At 39.2% G+C, this 16,809-nt stretch overlaps 1 protein-coding gene across 1 annotated transcript in view; it reads left to right on the top strand.

Moving 5' to 3' along the window:
- Positions 1-10,809, top strand: part of ASZ1 (ankyrin repeat, SAM and basic leucine zipper domain containing 1) — a 36,100-nt gene extending 25,291 nt beyond the window's left edge. Inside the window, exons 10-13 of the mRNA XM_058022835.1 lie at positions 2,650-2,762; positions 7,892-7,997; positions 8,411-8,524; positions 10,336-10,809. Of these exons, the coding sequence (XP_057878818.1) occupies positions 2,650-2,762; positions 7,892-7,997; positions 8,411-8,524; positions 10,336-10,482 (480 nt within the window). The 3' untranslated portion in view covers positions 10,483-10,809. The remainder of the gene's footprint in view (positions 1-2,649; positions 2,763-7,891; positions 7,998-8,410; positions 8,525-10,335) is intronic.
- Positions 10,810-16,809: the final 6,000 nt, after the last annotated feature.

The following is a 16,809-nucleotide window of genomic DNA, read 5'->3' as shown; positions in this document are numbered from 1 at the left end:
ACAGAAGTAATTTAGTGTCTGGATGCATTTAGGACTAAAACAGTTTCTTTCTTACATTTCATTTAATTTCGAATAAGAGAAATTGGCATCGTGTTTTGGATTTGAGACTGTGTAATGAAAAGTTCACACATCAAAATTCAAAATATAATCCAGAACTTTACATAATTGGATAATTATCTGGTCTATGTGCTTCTGTTTCACAGTTCCAGGACTCATTCCTCTGCCCCACTCCCTGAAAAAAGCACTTAATATTTGACAGAAATGTGTCAGATCTTGTCACTAATTAAAATTAGTGGTTACTTGGGCAAAGTAGCATCATTGTGAGAGTTTGTGCATAGCTTTTATCTGTGCAGTATATCATCTTTCATGTGCTGAGGCCATCTTATTCACCTCTTGTCACATTCATGTTGGAGTGAAGTTGGGGCTTGGATTTTGAAGGGCTGCCTTGTATGTATTTAAGCAAAGAATAAAATAGATGTTCTTAGAGTTGATCTGGCTAAAATTGAGAGTGCATATAGTCTGTTTTACAGATATGAGCAAATCATTGTACAGCATTTGTATGTTCTTAAACATGGCCACTTCACAATAATACTTGGAAAATTTGGACTGCAGAACACAAGTGAACCAACATCAACTTAAAAATTCACTTATCCATTAAGAAGAGCTTATGGCACTGTGGTTGTTTCATGCATTCATTATTGCATGAAGAGTCAGGTTCTGGGTCACTTCATGTTCTTGCAGAGTTGATCTAGAAATTGGGAAGTAGTTTGGATTGATCTATCAACCTTCCATTTCTTAAGTTCTGCACCTTTCAGCACTAAATGCAGAATCAGTGTGGTGGTAAAAAGCTTTATCTATAGTGACATTTATTACATTCTTTAGTTCCAGACAAATATTTTCAAGCTGTGGTGGTGCTCAGTGATTGATTTGCAGAAGAACAAAATTACGTTTTATTTCTAGGGGAACAAGGTGCATCTTCCTGATATGCTGGTCAGAAAGCTGCATCCTGATTTGCTGGTTTCAGGAATGAGAAGGTGGAGTCAAAGGCAAAGGCAATCTTCACAATTGTTCCTACTTTAAGCAAGATAGTTTTAATTCCTCAAGAATAACTATTGTAGAAATCTGCTTACTTATTCATGATAAAATGACTGCTGTAATGCAGTCATTAATTAAGAATTAATTGCTTTGTACCAGGTAGGGCTCCAGAAGGCAAACCTGAAATCTAATGTATTGAGCAAACTTACAGCTCAACACAAGTGGAGCAGATTATTCATACAAAACTCAGATCTTTCTATCTTAAGGCTGCTAGTGATATTTGCTAAAAAGACTTCAGTATCATTCATTCAGGGACCTATGGAAACCTATTAAAAAGTTCAAAAGTTCGTGACACCTGTAGTTGAAGTCCCAATTAATCTTGTTGGGATTTTTCATTACTGAAGAATTTATTTGTCTGTAAACTTAACATGGTTTTGGTATGTTTATGGGCTCACAACTGTACCTTTAATTATTTTTTAGCTCTGATTGGTGAAGAACCCGGAGGACAGTTTTATGCTGTCACAGTGAACAATGAGTGTCATAACATTGGGCCTCAGAAAAAAGCAAGCCTTTCCCTGGGCACAGTCTCTTCCCTGGAATGTCAGTCTGATGTGGGTTATCAGCTGTTCATTCAAAATTCTTTCCAACAGAAATCTGGGAGACTGCAAACACTAGTATCTTCCAGATTTCTGAGGGTGCAGAAGGGAAGCCCACAGAATATCAGTGAGGGTCCCCTGTAGTCTATGTTTGGAGACTCTGAGATCCTTGCAGTCTCAAATGCAGGAGTGGTCTGTGCCTGTTGAGTCAGGTCATCAGCTGGTGCCTTAGGAGCAAAGTCAAGAGGTTTTTCACTTGTGTGGGGGAGCATGTTAGGGCTGCTAACACCAAAAGTCCTGTGTTGCACAGCAGCCTGTCAGATGAGCAAGGGAAATACTGAATGTGGCACAAAAGCATTTATTTTTTTTTAAAAATGAACTGTTCTTTTTCACTAAGTGTTCTGCAAGAAAACTCTTAGTCTAGGATTTAAATATGACTTGAAATTTAATCTGAGATGCTTGATGGATAGCACAGCTGCCAGTGCTTTCTGCTCCAGGCGTCACTTGGAGAATCTGTTACATATTATGTATCTTTCTTGTTTTCCTTCAGTTAAAAAGATGTCTTCCTCTAAAATTCTCCATTTGATGCTGATTTGATAATTTCCACTCTTTCTCTCTGACTTATGCTGTACCACCATCATGATGATTTGTTATCTTGCTGTCAGAGATGACTCAGATCATTCTGAAATGGAAAAGTCTAACATCCTAACAAGACAGGGGTACTTAGGCAAACTACTATTATTATTTTTTTAGTAAACCCTAAACAGGTTTTCTGAATATTCTGTGCAGTTTCAGTTCAGCAGTTCCTCATCTCTTGTAATTTTTTTCTCCATCATTGAATATTTTCTGTGGTTTTATTTTTTCCTTTGCCACTTTCATGCATTGTAGCTGGTTGCAATAACTTAAAAAGAATTTCTTTTAAATCTTAATATTTAGAAGCTAGTGAAATGTGTTACTGTACTGTTCTGTCTAGTAAGTCTAAAAGTAAATAATATTTGGAATTACTCTTTAAATTTAGATTGGCATTACAAATCCTGGGGATCAGCAGAAACTCCTAGATGCTATTAACGATCTGCAAGTGGAAGGAAAAAAATTTGAAGACATCTCTGAAATTATGAAGCTGGAATTGAGGTATTAACAGTATATCTAAGGAAATGGAAGTGAAATGTTAACAATTTAAGGTGACCATGTTATTTTCTGTGGCTCAAAGGTAAAATTGTCTCACATTACCCTTAATGCATAGCATTCATGAGAATATGCAAGTTAGTAGATTATGGGAGCTGGTGGTGGGTGTGTTTTGCACAAACAAAAGCTTAGACAAGGTAGGCTATGTTAGTCTTCCAGTCAAATCTATATGCTTTTAAGATAAATAAATTTTAAGATAGATAAATTTTAAGATAAAAAAAAAACATGGGAGGGAGAGATGCATGTAACTTCAGCATAGGCCCTTAATTTTCAGCTCATAAAATCATATCTTGTACATGTGTATCTTAAATCATAAATGCTATTTCTGTTTAGATTCTCTATTTTTTTTCATTGTTTTTCTCTTCCATTGGAAGAGAAAACTGGCTTCTGAAATATATCTTTTTTTAATTTTACCAATTAAGCGAGTTTAGAAGCTATTTTCTGTATCATAGATTATATATATCAGTAGGTTTATAAGGAGAATTTTTTTAAGAAAGGGTTACTCTTTCAGACTCCCATTCCAACTTGGTATTTTTTCCCGTTATAGTATTAAGGCATCAGCTGTGCAACACCTCCCATACTTTTAGTATAGTCTTGTGCAGTACCATAGAATCCAGGCCCAAGCTGAGAGCTGTGTTCCTTAGCAACCTTATTAAACTTGGTAAGTTCCCTAAGCACTGCTAGAGCACTCCACATCCAGCCCAAAGTGAAGTATATAGTCACTACAAGGGAGCCATAAGATTTCTAAAATCTCTTATCCTTTATGTGTAAGTAATTTTTTTTTCCTGGAAGACACACCTAGATTTAAATTCCATGCTCATATCTTTCTTCTTCCTAATTCTCCAACTTATACAAGAATACCTACTAAAAATGGATTAGATAGTAAAGGTTCATTTCCTCTTTGAAGTGTATTTCCCTCTTGACTAGTGATCTGACAGCTGTGCTAGTACTCACATAGAGATCCCTTCCCTCTCCACAGTACTGGGGAGAGCTGTCTGTACTGCTTGAATGCTGTAAGGCTGGAGCCCCTGTTAGTTCTGTTCATCGGCCCAAAGAATGTGCTTGGGTTCAAATTCAGTCTGTACATGTCTCTGCTTTGGAGGAAGCTGAACTGCACTGACACTGTGCATTAGCAGTCAGGTCATGTGAGCCTGCCATGGTGTTGTCTTTAGAGTCCCAGCTCCATGAGACTGTCCAGTATGTATTCCACTCCCAGTCATTCAAACATTGATTGCTCCCAGTGCTGGTGCTGTGCTGGTACCTTTACTGTCTTTATGAAAAAGAGACTTTGTGGCCTGCTTTAGGAATGTTTTTGCATCACAATGCAAAGTTGGAGCTCTCAGACTTGGGAGGATGTGCAAGGCATTTGAGGAAGCTCTTGAACAGCTGTGATGGGCTGGAAGAGCAGAGAGCTCATGTCCTGATAGAGGACTTTGATGTTTCTTCTGGTCTGTGAGGAGATTTCATTCAGAGACCACTCAGAGATCAGGAATTGGCTGAACATTCACACTGGCCAAGAGTGTTGGGCAACGGCTCTGTGTCCAGATGAGGACAAGTGACACTCCTCAGGGGTTGGTGTTGGGGCTGGTGCTGTTTAACATCTCTGCTGGAGGCATGGAGACTGGGATTGAGTACACCCTCAGTATGTGTACCAGTGACACAGGGCTGTGTGCTGTGTTGGAGGAAAGGAATACCACCCAGGGCAGACCTTGACAACAGCCTTGAGTGGTGGGTGCATGAAATTCAGCAAGGCCAAGTGTAAGTGTCCTGGATCAGGGCAGCCCCAAGCACCAGTACAGGCTAGACAGAGAGTGGATTGAGAGCAGCCCTGAGGAGATGGACTTGGGAGTGTTGGCTGACAAAAATTACAGAAACACAGAATATCATGAGTTGGAAGGGACCCACAAGGATCATCAAATTCAGCTCCTGGAAGAAGCTCTGCATGACACAACAAATGTGCACTTGCAGCTGGAGTGGTCAGCAGGTTGAGAGGGGATTCTCCCTGTCTGTTCACTGTCGTGATACTCCACCTGGACTACTGCAACCAGCTCGAGGACCCCCAGCATAAGGAGGACATCAGCCTGGAGCGAGTTCAGGAGAGGGCCACAAAGATGAACAACAGGGCTGGAGCACCAGTCCTATGAAGACAGGCTGAGAGACTTGGGGGTGTTCAGCCTGGAGGAGAGAGCACCTAAAAGGGGTCTACCAGAGAGCTGGAGAAAGACTTTTTACAAGGACATGTAGTGATAGGACAAGGGGGAATGGCTTCAGACTGATGGAGGGCACGTTTACATGAGATGTAAGAAAGAAACTCTCTGCTGTGAAGGTAGTGAGGTATTAGAATAAGTTGCCCAGAAAAGCTGTGGGTGTCCCATTCCTAGAAGTATTCAAGGCCAGTTTGAATGGAACTTTGAGCAAGCTGGTTTAGTGAAAGATGTCCCTATTTATGGCAGAGGGATTGGAACTAAATCATCTGTAAGGTCCCTTCCAATCCAGATATTCTATGGTTCTTTAATTCTCCATCAATACAACTGTGTACTTTCAGAAAAGAATCTTGCAAATGTGTACATGTGCTGCAGTACTGAATTACTAAACTTCCAGCATGCAGGAGGATATAAATCAGTATGATACAGATACACCATAAATGCTCTAACAGCACTTGAGCCATTTGTATTAAAATAGAGGCTTTGCTGCTGAGCTGAGGTGGTGGACCAGGGATCTGTTGGGTGCCTTTGGAAATGGATGTTGACTCTTCAGCAAGCAAAAATTAGCTACAGTTTAAGGTGACTTTTCCCAGTTTAAGCTTTAGGCATTTTGTGTTAAAGTGTATGCTTTTTTTTCAGATTGTTCCACAGTAGTGGTTAGTACATACATTCAAGCAGAGCATCTTAAAAATGTGAACTGAGAGAGTAAGTAGAGAAATACAAGAAAATTATCCATTCACTGTGTGTGGCCAAATACAATGAAATACCCACACAGTATCTGGTGCAGTCTCACACACCAGTGACATATCTTACTCCTAGTATAGTGTGGGTTTAGATCATATGTAGTTCTCAAAACCAGAAAATAATTGATTAATTAAAGATTGAGGTACGCAAAATATGACAGCATTTCAGGTATAGCAAGCACTGCATAGTTTTCTAGAAAATTGCCTGACATGTATTCTAGGCATCTGACCTTTAGACTAAAATCTTAGGCTATGTTTACATGCTATTATATAAAGATTTTACTTCCCACTTGTTCAAAGTCATTCTGTGAGAAGGAGAATCAGTCATCAAGTCATAGAAAAACTAACATAGTAGAAAATCTTGAACTGATTGATTATAAACTTACGGAGTGTCCAGCACTGTGTAGCCACTGATGTTTTGACAGCCATTAATTCCTTTTTAAGGTGATAATTTTTTGAAAACATTATTTGCATTTCTAAATATAAGAGCATGTCACCTCAACAAGTATAAAATTCTATGAAAATTGGGAATTTTTTAAGAACTGTGGTGTAGTGAAATAGTATAATAGAACAAATGTTTTTCTTTTTCCCCCTCCCTAATTCAAGCCTATGAAAAATACTTTTTATTTGCCAAGAATCCTTCCAGAATTCTGAAAGATAATTTCCTTTGTAATGAAACACAAAAGATGCCAGCTAAAAAGTTATCTAAGTAGAAGAAAGTATTTATGACTATGGCTTGACTGTAGTAATGTGGAAGAAGCTTTTAGACTATCTCCAGATGTTTAGTGTTTGGGCTCTTTACCTAAAATACTCAGTTCAGTTACATTGTTCTGAAACAAGCAATAGTTTATTTTATAAAAACAAACTAATTAGCATTTTTACTTCTCCATCGTCACGGAAACCATGTCCAGTACTGGTTTTAAACCTCCAGCATACCCATTAATGTTTCTTCATGTTTCTGTGTTAAATGTTAAAGTCTTAGCAGTTCAGCACTATTGCAAATCACAGATATCCTGAGCAGTGGCAGAAATTTTACTCAGTAATGATCCTGTGCCCAGAGTTGAAGGAAAGCACTCTATGGCATTCAATGGCCTAAATTCCATCTCCATTTGGATACATGCACTGCATTGGTGTGTAGCTTAGTTTATCTGTTTGACAAATTTTGTGGATACCTTTTTGACCTCAGAGGAAAGAAGCAAGTGGTATGGGTATGTTGCATTTAGTTATATGTCTGCATTTAATAGCTGATTGCCTAGGGAATGGAGGAATGTTGGAGTCTGAGTTAGTTTATTCAGATACTATGGCTCTGCAGAACAAGAAGCTCTGCAGGAGGAACTTGTAATTTTCTCTTGTTTTGGCCCTGCCTGTTGTTGACCCACATATCTTAGAGTTAGCAGAAACTTTCCTGCTGGAGATACAGACACTTCTCAGGAGTTTCAGGGTTTGAGAGCTCACTCAGTAAAAGCAATTGGATGATCATCTTCCTTGCCCTCTTTGCTTCTGCCTGGTGAGCAGCAGCAAGTTTCTGGCTGGCACCATGACTTATGACTAAAATTCTCTGACATTCCAGTAAAGCTGAGTCAGTGTCATGTGGAAGCTTTAGAAACTTAAAGCTGAAAATCATCTGTTAATTTTTTTCTATCCTTCTGTCCACTTTTTGGAGACATGGGTCAAGCTAATTTTGAGAGTTGACTTCAGATATTTTAGGCTCTGAGGTATATGTTTCCATATCCAAGGGCCAAGCCAGTATTATTGAATTCTTATTTTCTTCTACTCTTTTGGGAGACTATGTTACCCTAAACCTAGTCATTTCATTCCTAGCTCCAAAGTACAAACCAGACTTTTCCCCTCACATCTACCTCAAAAATGTAAGCTGCAGGTCAGGAATATTGTCATTCAGCAATAAGGCAGGGGAGGCACAGGATGGGACAAACAAGGGGGAAAAAAACCCCAACAACTTGCTAAGATGTTAAATATCTCACACCTACTAACTTTTAAAATGATACTGGGTTTTTTGTATGTTATGAAACTGCATGTCTAACTCACTAGCCAGTGTTGAAAATTCGTATGTGATATTCAGCTTGCAAGAAGTTACAGCATTTGACAAATAACAATTTTATTTTTCTAGTGAAGATGAATTGCTCAAGTTTCTTCAGAAGTTGAATAAAGAGTGTAGTAAGCTCATCATTCCTGTGCAGACCATGAATAACCATTTCCTCAAAAATTCTCACAAGGTATTCCGCCAAATAGAAGATTGATTTAGAGTGCATTATTCCACCTTGTAAAATAAAAATGATGAATATTCATCAACCATCTTGGTTGTTACATAGTTTTAGAAAGCTGTCCAGTGCTCTTTCTCTAAAGGACACTTCTTAAAAATAATATATTTCAAAGAGTTAGGCCATACAACTAAACGAGATAGATTTGTTTCTTCATGTTTCTACTGATAGGAGAGTTAAGGTGACAGAAGTTTCCAACAAAGGCTGCTAGGGAGTCGTAGCTTATTGTGCATAAATTATGCAATTAAAACCCAGCATAAATGCAATTATAGACCTTTTCTGGCACTGTCTTTTGTAATACATGAACTGTAGAATACTATATTAAAATCTACAATGTAATTATGGCAAATAACTGTAATTATTAACAGATGGCACTGCCGTGGGCACCAACTGAATGCTATATTGAAGTCTGTAAAGATGTGATTTGCAGTGTTAAAAAGTTGGAAGAAGAAGTTCACAAACTGAAGGACCTCGTGGTGGAGGTGGGTGTGTGTGAGTGAGGCTGTTAAATACTGTGTACGAGTTTCTGATGCAACCTCAAATATGACATATGTCAGGGAAATGTTTCATACCATGGTCTGCCAAAGGCTGTTCAGCCTTAGCTTGGACATTGCATCGATCTCTCCCCCTTTTACCTTTTCATGGTGGAAGAGAAATAATCTCTAATATTCCACGGAAGTGTGGAAAATCTCCAAAAGAAAGCATAATCTACTTTTTTCTTTCTACTGCACAAAGGAATTAATTGGAATGTATCCCTGTACTCTTGGACAACCACCGTGGCATAGAGGCCATGCTGAATACTTACACTCTTACTTTTTAATTAAGGAATCTTTTGTTTGGAATTATTGACTCACAAGGAAGATACTAAGGTTTTATGGATTGAATGGGAGGCATCCCAGATAACTCTGTAGAGTGACAAAAGAAGAGGGTGGGAGAGGTCAAGGCTAGATGTTAGCACCACATCAGTCATTCTCAAGCCAACATAGTGACACTCTCTTGTCAGATGGGGTCATTTTAAGTAATAGGCTGGTAAAATGAACGGCCGCTGGGGTAGGGTAAATGGAGCATCAGTGTCAGAAAGGAATCTGTTGCTGAACGAAGCCATGTGGAACTCAGACCTTGAGTATAATGCTACTAATGCAATTTCCTGTAGTTTAAGTAAATTTAATGTAATAGAACAGCCTTCTCCCAATAAATCACTTAGCACCAAATATATTAAGAGGTAGCAACTGTGGCAAAGAACTTATTAGCTATTTATTCCTTTTTTTGCATATGCAATCATCACATGTGTGTATATATTTGCCTCCTATATATGCAGGCCAGTTATGAGGGCTGGGAGGATTCCAAGTTTGGTGCCACTTGACTTTATCTGTATGTAAGGATGTAAGGTTTTTATAGCTGTCAAGACAAAGCACAGTGTCTGTATCCTGTGTGAAACAGCCTTCTCCTTACTTCAAGAAAGAAAATCCTTCTTTGTAAAATCCTGTTATATTTTATGAATTTCACTTATGAATACTGTAATACAAGACATTTTTGTGCTACTTAATTTGTGATGGAGCACTTTTGAATGCAGAGCACCCAAGTGTTTATTGTGAACCTGTGAATCTAAGCAACACAGTTTAACCTCTTACATAAAATGTTTGTATAAATTCCCTTGAAGTTTTCAGTACTGTTCGCTGTCTTAGTCATGACAAGACTTTTCCAGCAATAAATGTCTTAGCATATAATTTTTGAAAGTATGGTAAAAGAGACAGCCTTCCAAGCATTGTAACTAAGGTAGGAAATCAGAACCTAACCCTGCTGTCCTTTATGACAAGGCTCCACTCAGGTTCAACATGTATTTGAGAAGGCACTTGTTTGGTGCTTTCCACTCTCCCTGTAATTTTGAATAAGTCTAATCTGTTAAATGTTTACTTTCTTTTTCAATAAACAGGGGGTTTTTTTGTAATTAAATGGCAGAAGTTCTAACTAAAACATTTGACAGTCAAGGTTCAATTGTTTGTTCTTAGATTTTTGTAGCATCTAATAATAGCAGTGGTTTACTCCTGAGTAATTACGTTTGTAAATGAACAATTTGTTTTACTAATATATATTTCAGAATAATTGAACATCAGATAAGGTGAACATTTACACACATTTATTTCAAATTAAGTAGGACAGAGACAGAAAGAAGTAATGTCAGTCCTAGATGCATGCAGATTCTTATGAATGGGTGCTTTATAATCTACTTAAAAAGCTTTGACACTAACTTTTTTTTTCTGCACTTTTTACATGGATTTAACATCTGTCTCAGTATGAAGAAAAGAATAAACCTAACCAAGCGAAAGTTCCAGAAAAAGCAGCCACCTTGGAAAAAAGATCAGTAAAAATGGGAGTGGTAACATTGCTTGGATTTGGTTTTTTCTTATGTGTAATTAAATTAGTAGCAAAGAGAGCCTGAATTTAAGTTTAGTATTGTTTCTCATCATATCTGTGGTAATTGTATCTAGTATGTACTTTGATCTAAAAAAAACTGTTTTCACTTTTAATAACTTTACTTAAGAGTATCTTAGGGTTTTATTTTGAAATTCATTGTTGGTATAGAATGTGGATCTAAAATCTTGTCAAAGCTGCTTTTCATTTTTTGGCATAAAACTGTGATTATTGCTTACTAATTACTAGTTTCGGTTTTTTGGTTTTACCTGTTCAGAGGTGAATATAAATAAATTCTGATTATATATCATATGTTTGTATTTAAAATTATAATGCAGATGTGTTTTGGGGGTTGGCAGGGTTTAAAATATTTTCAGTATCACTTTAAATTTTATGTTGATAAAGATCTTTTCTCTTGCAGAGAGATACATGTCTATTTTTCACAATCAAGAGAATTGTGAAGATCTTGTTTCATTTTTTCTAAAAAGTCATTTCCCATTGAACTATGATACTTATATTATGCCTGAAATCTGCTTCCTTAGGGATACTCACCTCTATTAAGAGTTTCATCACATCTATTTAAAGGATTATAGTAGTACTTTGCTGTAAGAATGCAGACAACGTAGAAGGCATAGCAGCTTGTTTTTTCTTGGTCTGGTCTTTCACTACAAATTTTTTCTTAATATTTTCTCCACTTAAAAAGGTGTTTGTAATCCCACAGTAAAACATTTGTAACTGGTTTTGATCTGCTTACTAAACCAGGTATGTTGGGAAAAAAGGAAGTTGGTGTAAGTGAATTCAAACTAGTTACGTTTTTGTAGGTTTCAGTAAGCATCTGTAAAAATTCTGAATAGTTTGGAAGGAAGATTTTTCTTTCAAAATGAAACAAAAAGAGTCTAAAAACATAAACCTGAATGGGTGTGTGAAACTTGGTCTCTGAGTTTTCAGAAAGTTGTCTAGTGTCTTAACCTTTGGAATTCCCTCTAGAGCCTAGAAAGGAGAAGATTAAAACTTAGGTGCTATTCCAGTCATTGTTACTGCTGTTTTCTGCTTGTCTTAGAGAATTGCATTGGGTGTTCATGTGTTTTGTTGTTACTGCAATTGTTTTACCTCCTTTCGTCCTTCAATGCCAGGAACATCCTACAGAGTGATGAGGCCAGAGGCAAAAACAACATAAGTTGGGGTTTTTTTTCTGTTTTATTCTGCTCCCAAACTGGGGTCAGAAGGGATAAGCTGTGTTCACCACCACCACCATCTACCAGAAGTGAAAATGAACATTCTATCAGCATGAACAAAGTATATAAAAGGAAGTACTTAAAAAATAGTTCTGTGGTCCTTCATACTAACTTAGAATTGATCCTAAACTAACAGGGCATGTATTGTGGAAGGAACATCAGCTTTTATAGACACACCACTCCTCCTCTAATCAGCTCAAAATACAGTTCAAATGCAGTTGCTCAGTGATGGGTTGGCTCACAGGCAGTACTAGAACTTTGACACCTAATGTCTTTTGGGAGTTTCTGTTGGGGGAAGGTGTTTGGGGTTTCTCGTCTTGGTAGTGGAGGGGGAGTGGCCAGGCATGTTATACAGACTGTTTCCTACATGTACTTTTGCATTATTTAAGTGGAATTATTTCAACTGCTCATAAAGTTTCTGCCCTTCAAAAGATTCTGCTTCTTAGCCCTTACTTCCCCATTTAAGTGACTAATTGCATTAACAAAGCCACTTCAAAGGACACTGAATGTAGCTTTTATTTCAAGAGATGCATTTCCTGTCACTAGTAGATATTGACATTTGAGACAACAAAAATTCAAACTCTTTTTCCATCAATTTGAAGAAAAGATCTGGTCAGTGGGAGGCCTTTTAAGCTTAACTTGGAGCTCTTGCAGTTGAACCAAAATCTGCTCCAGAGAAGTTTTATCAGTATTTAACTAAATTATTACGGCTTTGGTGTAAAATACTTAGCAGAGAAAAAAGTAATGCATGATAGTTGCTGGTAATTTTTTTTTTCAAGTGTGAGCATTATAATAAAGTGAGTTTTGCAGAAGGGAGTCAAAGGTCTGAACTTCAGGAGATGATGTCCAAAATACATTTGGAAGAAGCTGGTCTTTTTGAATTATCTTATGGATCACCTGTTTCTGGTGCTTATAGTCATAATTTCAAACACACATGTGAACATCTTATGAGTTAAACATAGGCTTTATGCCAGCAGCATCCTCGGCATCCTGTACTGTTTAAGTAGAGTGTTCAAAATTCCATAAACCACTCACAAGAAGCAAGGGTCTTGGAGTAACCACTTTAAGCTGTTTTCATTAATTGGTCAGTCAGAAACTGCATTGCATGAGGAGGACATTTAAAGAGCCAAATGAACAAAGAGTATTTTAACATACCATATCATTTTAAAAAAATGAAATTGCATTTACCTTCTTGGATTCCAAACTCGGGCTTAGATGAAGCATTTTAATATCCTTTATTCAATTTCATGTTGCTGCAGTGCCTCTTTCAAATTCTCTGACAAGGTGTCACAATATGGTAGTGATAGGGCAGGAAGTAAAGAAAAAGATTCCTTCAACGTGTGGCCCTTGAGCTACACTTTCAGAATTCTTACCCCCACCAGCTCCTAAGGGAGCCTTCATATGAAAACGTCCCTGCTGAGAGGCCTCCTTCTGCAAGCCATCAAATTGCAGTCATTATCCCAGAACAGTAAGAATAGGATGATTTGCACATCCATGAGGGGATTGGAGGAGAATGCTAAAGAGCTTTGCATGTATTAAGCAGGTAAACTTTGCAGCCCTGCTGCTGTTGTTATCCTCCTACAGTAGTGCAAATTGGGATGATGAGGATTGAGTGAATTGGACCTCGGGCCAAATCCTGTGGGATACCTGGTTGCTTAAAGATGCAGTGAGGTTCCTACTTGGAGCTGTCATTGGATACCTAACTTGTCTTCATAGGGATGATTATTCATACCATGGCCTTTTCTGAGTCTGTAGGCTGTTGTGTAAAATTAGGGCCTTGGGTGATCCTGTGGAGATCTGAAGGAACTGCAAGATTTTTTTTTTTTTTAATTTTCCTGTCTAAGATAGGCTATGACTTGTTTGTCCTGTGTCTCTCTTCTGTGCTTTGGGATTTGCCCTGCTCTTTAAATTTGACTTGTGCCTTTTGTAAGACATCACCCTTAATTATTCCTGCTAGCCAATTACAACTAATAAAGAGCATTTTGGGCTATTGTTGTATTGCACCGGTCTTACAGGGTATGTGTATTCCTAAATTGAGAAAGAGTGAGCGTGTGTTTCTACTGTATTCTCCACTACCCTCAGCATGTGTTTGGTTTATCTTTTATTTCATCCAAGTGCCTTGTTAAGGATAAGACTTAAAATGTACAATTTATTCTTCTATCTTTTGTTGTCTTTGAACCCTTACAGGTGTTTCCCAAAGCTATCACTTCTTCATGAGCAGATGATTGTTTGCATTTGCCTTCTCTATTTCACCAGTTCTGCAAAAGCTTCAGTTTGTCTTTTTCAAATAAAACTCCTGTGTTACTACAAATGTAATAATACACACTGTAAAGTGCTACAAATGTTGCTTTGGATCTTTATGTACAGACTACAGTTTTGATACCTGTTAGTAGGTAGCAAGGCTACAAAGCCTTGAAGGCCTAACAGGTATCTGAGCTGCAGATTTCTCCTTTTGAACACATGTGCTGTCATTTTGTTGTTCTGGAGGCGGGGGGGGAAGTGTGTAGTTGAAAATTTTAATTCCCCTGTTCCAGAAATAAGAATTATCAGGTAATGGGGCTGTTGTGAGATCTGAGTTAGATATGACAATGGGGTATCACTGGCATGAAATGAATTATATGATATTAGCAGGTTTAATACCTGATCAATTACTTCTAGTTTTTATCCTGATCCAAATGGTGTAATTTCATCTATTATAGAGCCATAGTCCCTGGAAGTGGGACTTAGAGAGATACCTCTGGGAAAGGATTTTCAGTTCTTTTAAGATGGGCTGTAGTATATATGGGAATATGTGTTCTACTTAAAAGTTTGGTGGGGCTTTTCTTAAAAAAAAATTCAGATGAGCCTTCCATGCCTTCATCTTTCCTGAAAATAGTCTTTTTTGAATATAGAAATACAGGTTTAACTACATTATTTTCATTACTGTATTGAAAAACCTCAGCTCGTTTCAAAAGGTCTGCAGAAAATGGGGCTTTCTGTGCTCTGGCTACTCCACTGTCACCTGTTTTGCATATGGCATGATTTCTTAACTGTGTGAGAAACTGTGCACATAATACTTGGTGAAGACACCTACAGATTTCTAGATTCAGTCTTTTCTTGCAGCAAGGGAGGCCAGCAGCCTTTCCAGGCTGCATCAGGAACCAGCCCTCCCTCCAGAGAGACAGTCCTCCATGAACTTCTTCAACTTGAGTCCTTTCCAGAGGCTGCAGTTCTTCACTAACTGCTCCAATGCGGGTTCCCCCCTCTCCCCCCATGGGGTGCAGTCCTTCAGGAATAGACTGCTCCACTGTGGGTCCCTGTAGGGCACAAGCATGAGCTCCCCACAGGGTCACACTCCCCTTCAACCCAGTGTGGGGTTCTCTGTGAACTGCAGGTGGATCTCTGCTTCACCATGGAGCTGTGTTGGCTTCAGGAGGACAGCCTGACTCACTGTGGTCTGCCTGGGAATCTGCCCTGGCAGCTGGAGCACCTTCTCCCCCTTGTTTCTTCACTGGCCTGGGGATCTCCACAGCTGTTCTCTCATGTTGTCTAACACACTTTGGCACAATTGCTGTTGCAGAGGGGGTTTTTCTGCATCATCAAATAGTAGTCCTGTAGCTGCAACTACCATCACTGATGGGCTTGACCTTAGCCAATGGCAGGTTCATCTTGGGGCTGGCTGTCATTGGCTCTGTCAGACATGTGGGAAGCTTCTAGTGCCTTTGCACAGAAATCACCCCTGTGACCCCCTACTACCTAAACATGGCCATGCAAAACCAGTGTGGTTCCCCATGTTCCTTTCCAAACTTGCCTGTTTTGTCATTCTCTATAGTGAGAGTGTTGTTGTTAATAGAAATAATGGATCCAAGGTGAACCTCTGTAGGGCTGGCACAAAGTGGAGGGGTTGGAGAAAGAATCTGAATAGCAATAAAGCTGGAATGCAGATGGGGCATATGACTAATGGAGGGGAAAAGGATATCATTGATAAGCCAGTAATGCAGTAGCCACAGGTTAAAGAAGCTCCTGTTAATACAGAAGGATGTGAGAAATTCTGAGAAGTCAGATTTTTACTGCAAGCCTGAGAAAACTGGTAGCAGGGAGGATTGTGCCTTTCTTTGTACAGATCTAAAATACTGCTGGAATTTGCTGTCCTCAGTGGTGTTTCTCTGCCCCAGTAACTGACCCAAAGTGTATTGTAAATGTAAGAAATAAGTTGGCCAGAAGCTACAAGTTTGAGTGTTTTTACACTGGATGCATTTTATCAAATAGATACTGAATGCTCATCTGCTGCTTTTAAGACCTGCTGGAGTTAGTAAGAGGTGCTGTAGTTGCCTTTGGGCAAGTACAGTTGTAGAAGCATTCGTGTGTCCCAAGCTTCAATTATTCTTACTCGGAAGTCTTTGCAGTCAAAAGATTTTGACATTGCAGTTGGGGGTGGTAGTTTGGTGTTGATTTCTGAGGATAGTTTGGGGTACTTCTTTCCGGTTAAGTTAGTATTGGGTGAATGTTAGCACGTCAGAACTTCACATAATTCTACGTTTTCAATTTTCTTTCTGAAATGGTGCCTACATCTAGTTCAATGTCTGGAATCTTGAGAAGTCGTACCGAGAAACATGGGAATGGCTGTGATATACAGCCTGAAGAACAGCTTTTAAGGGGTGCTTCCTTGCTGGCTCTTCCAGGATTTTCACCTGGAGTTAACAACTGCAGGCTTCTTTTAGTAACAAGAGCTGCGTAGTCCCTAACTCACTTAGCAACCTTGGGCATTTATTTGTCCTTTCTTCAGCTAACGAATGCTGTCTCGGAAGTGGGGCATCTCCAGATTGGTAATGAGGGTTCGTTGTTTGAAATATGTGTTAACCCTGTATTTGCTGTGCAGAAATGATACGAAGTGAAAAAAGTTTCTTAATCCCTTCTTGTCTTGGCTTCCAGCCCCGGCCGCATCTCCCCTCTTTGGGGCGGGGGCCGCCCGTCGCCTCTCGGCCCGGGGAGCGGTGCGGCGGCGGTGGATTCCCCCGTGCCGGGATTCAGGCGCGATGGGGCGCGGAGCCCGTCCCGGTGTCGGAGCCCGTCCCGGTGTCGGAGCCCGTGGGCCGGGAGTCCCCGCGGTGCGGGGCTGCGCAGGACGCCCGGGGCGGCGC

This window comes from Melospiza georgiana, chromosome 4 (genome assembly GCF_028018845.1).
Source record: "Melospiza georgiana isolate bMelGeo1 chromosome 4, bMelGeo1.pri, whole genome shotgun sequence".
In the NCBI taxonomy this organism is placed as follows: Eukaryota; Metazoa; Chordata; class Aves; order Passeriformes; family Passerellidae; genus Melospiza; species Melospiza georgiana.
This window is presented reverse-complemented; position numbering and strand designations above follow the sequence as displayed.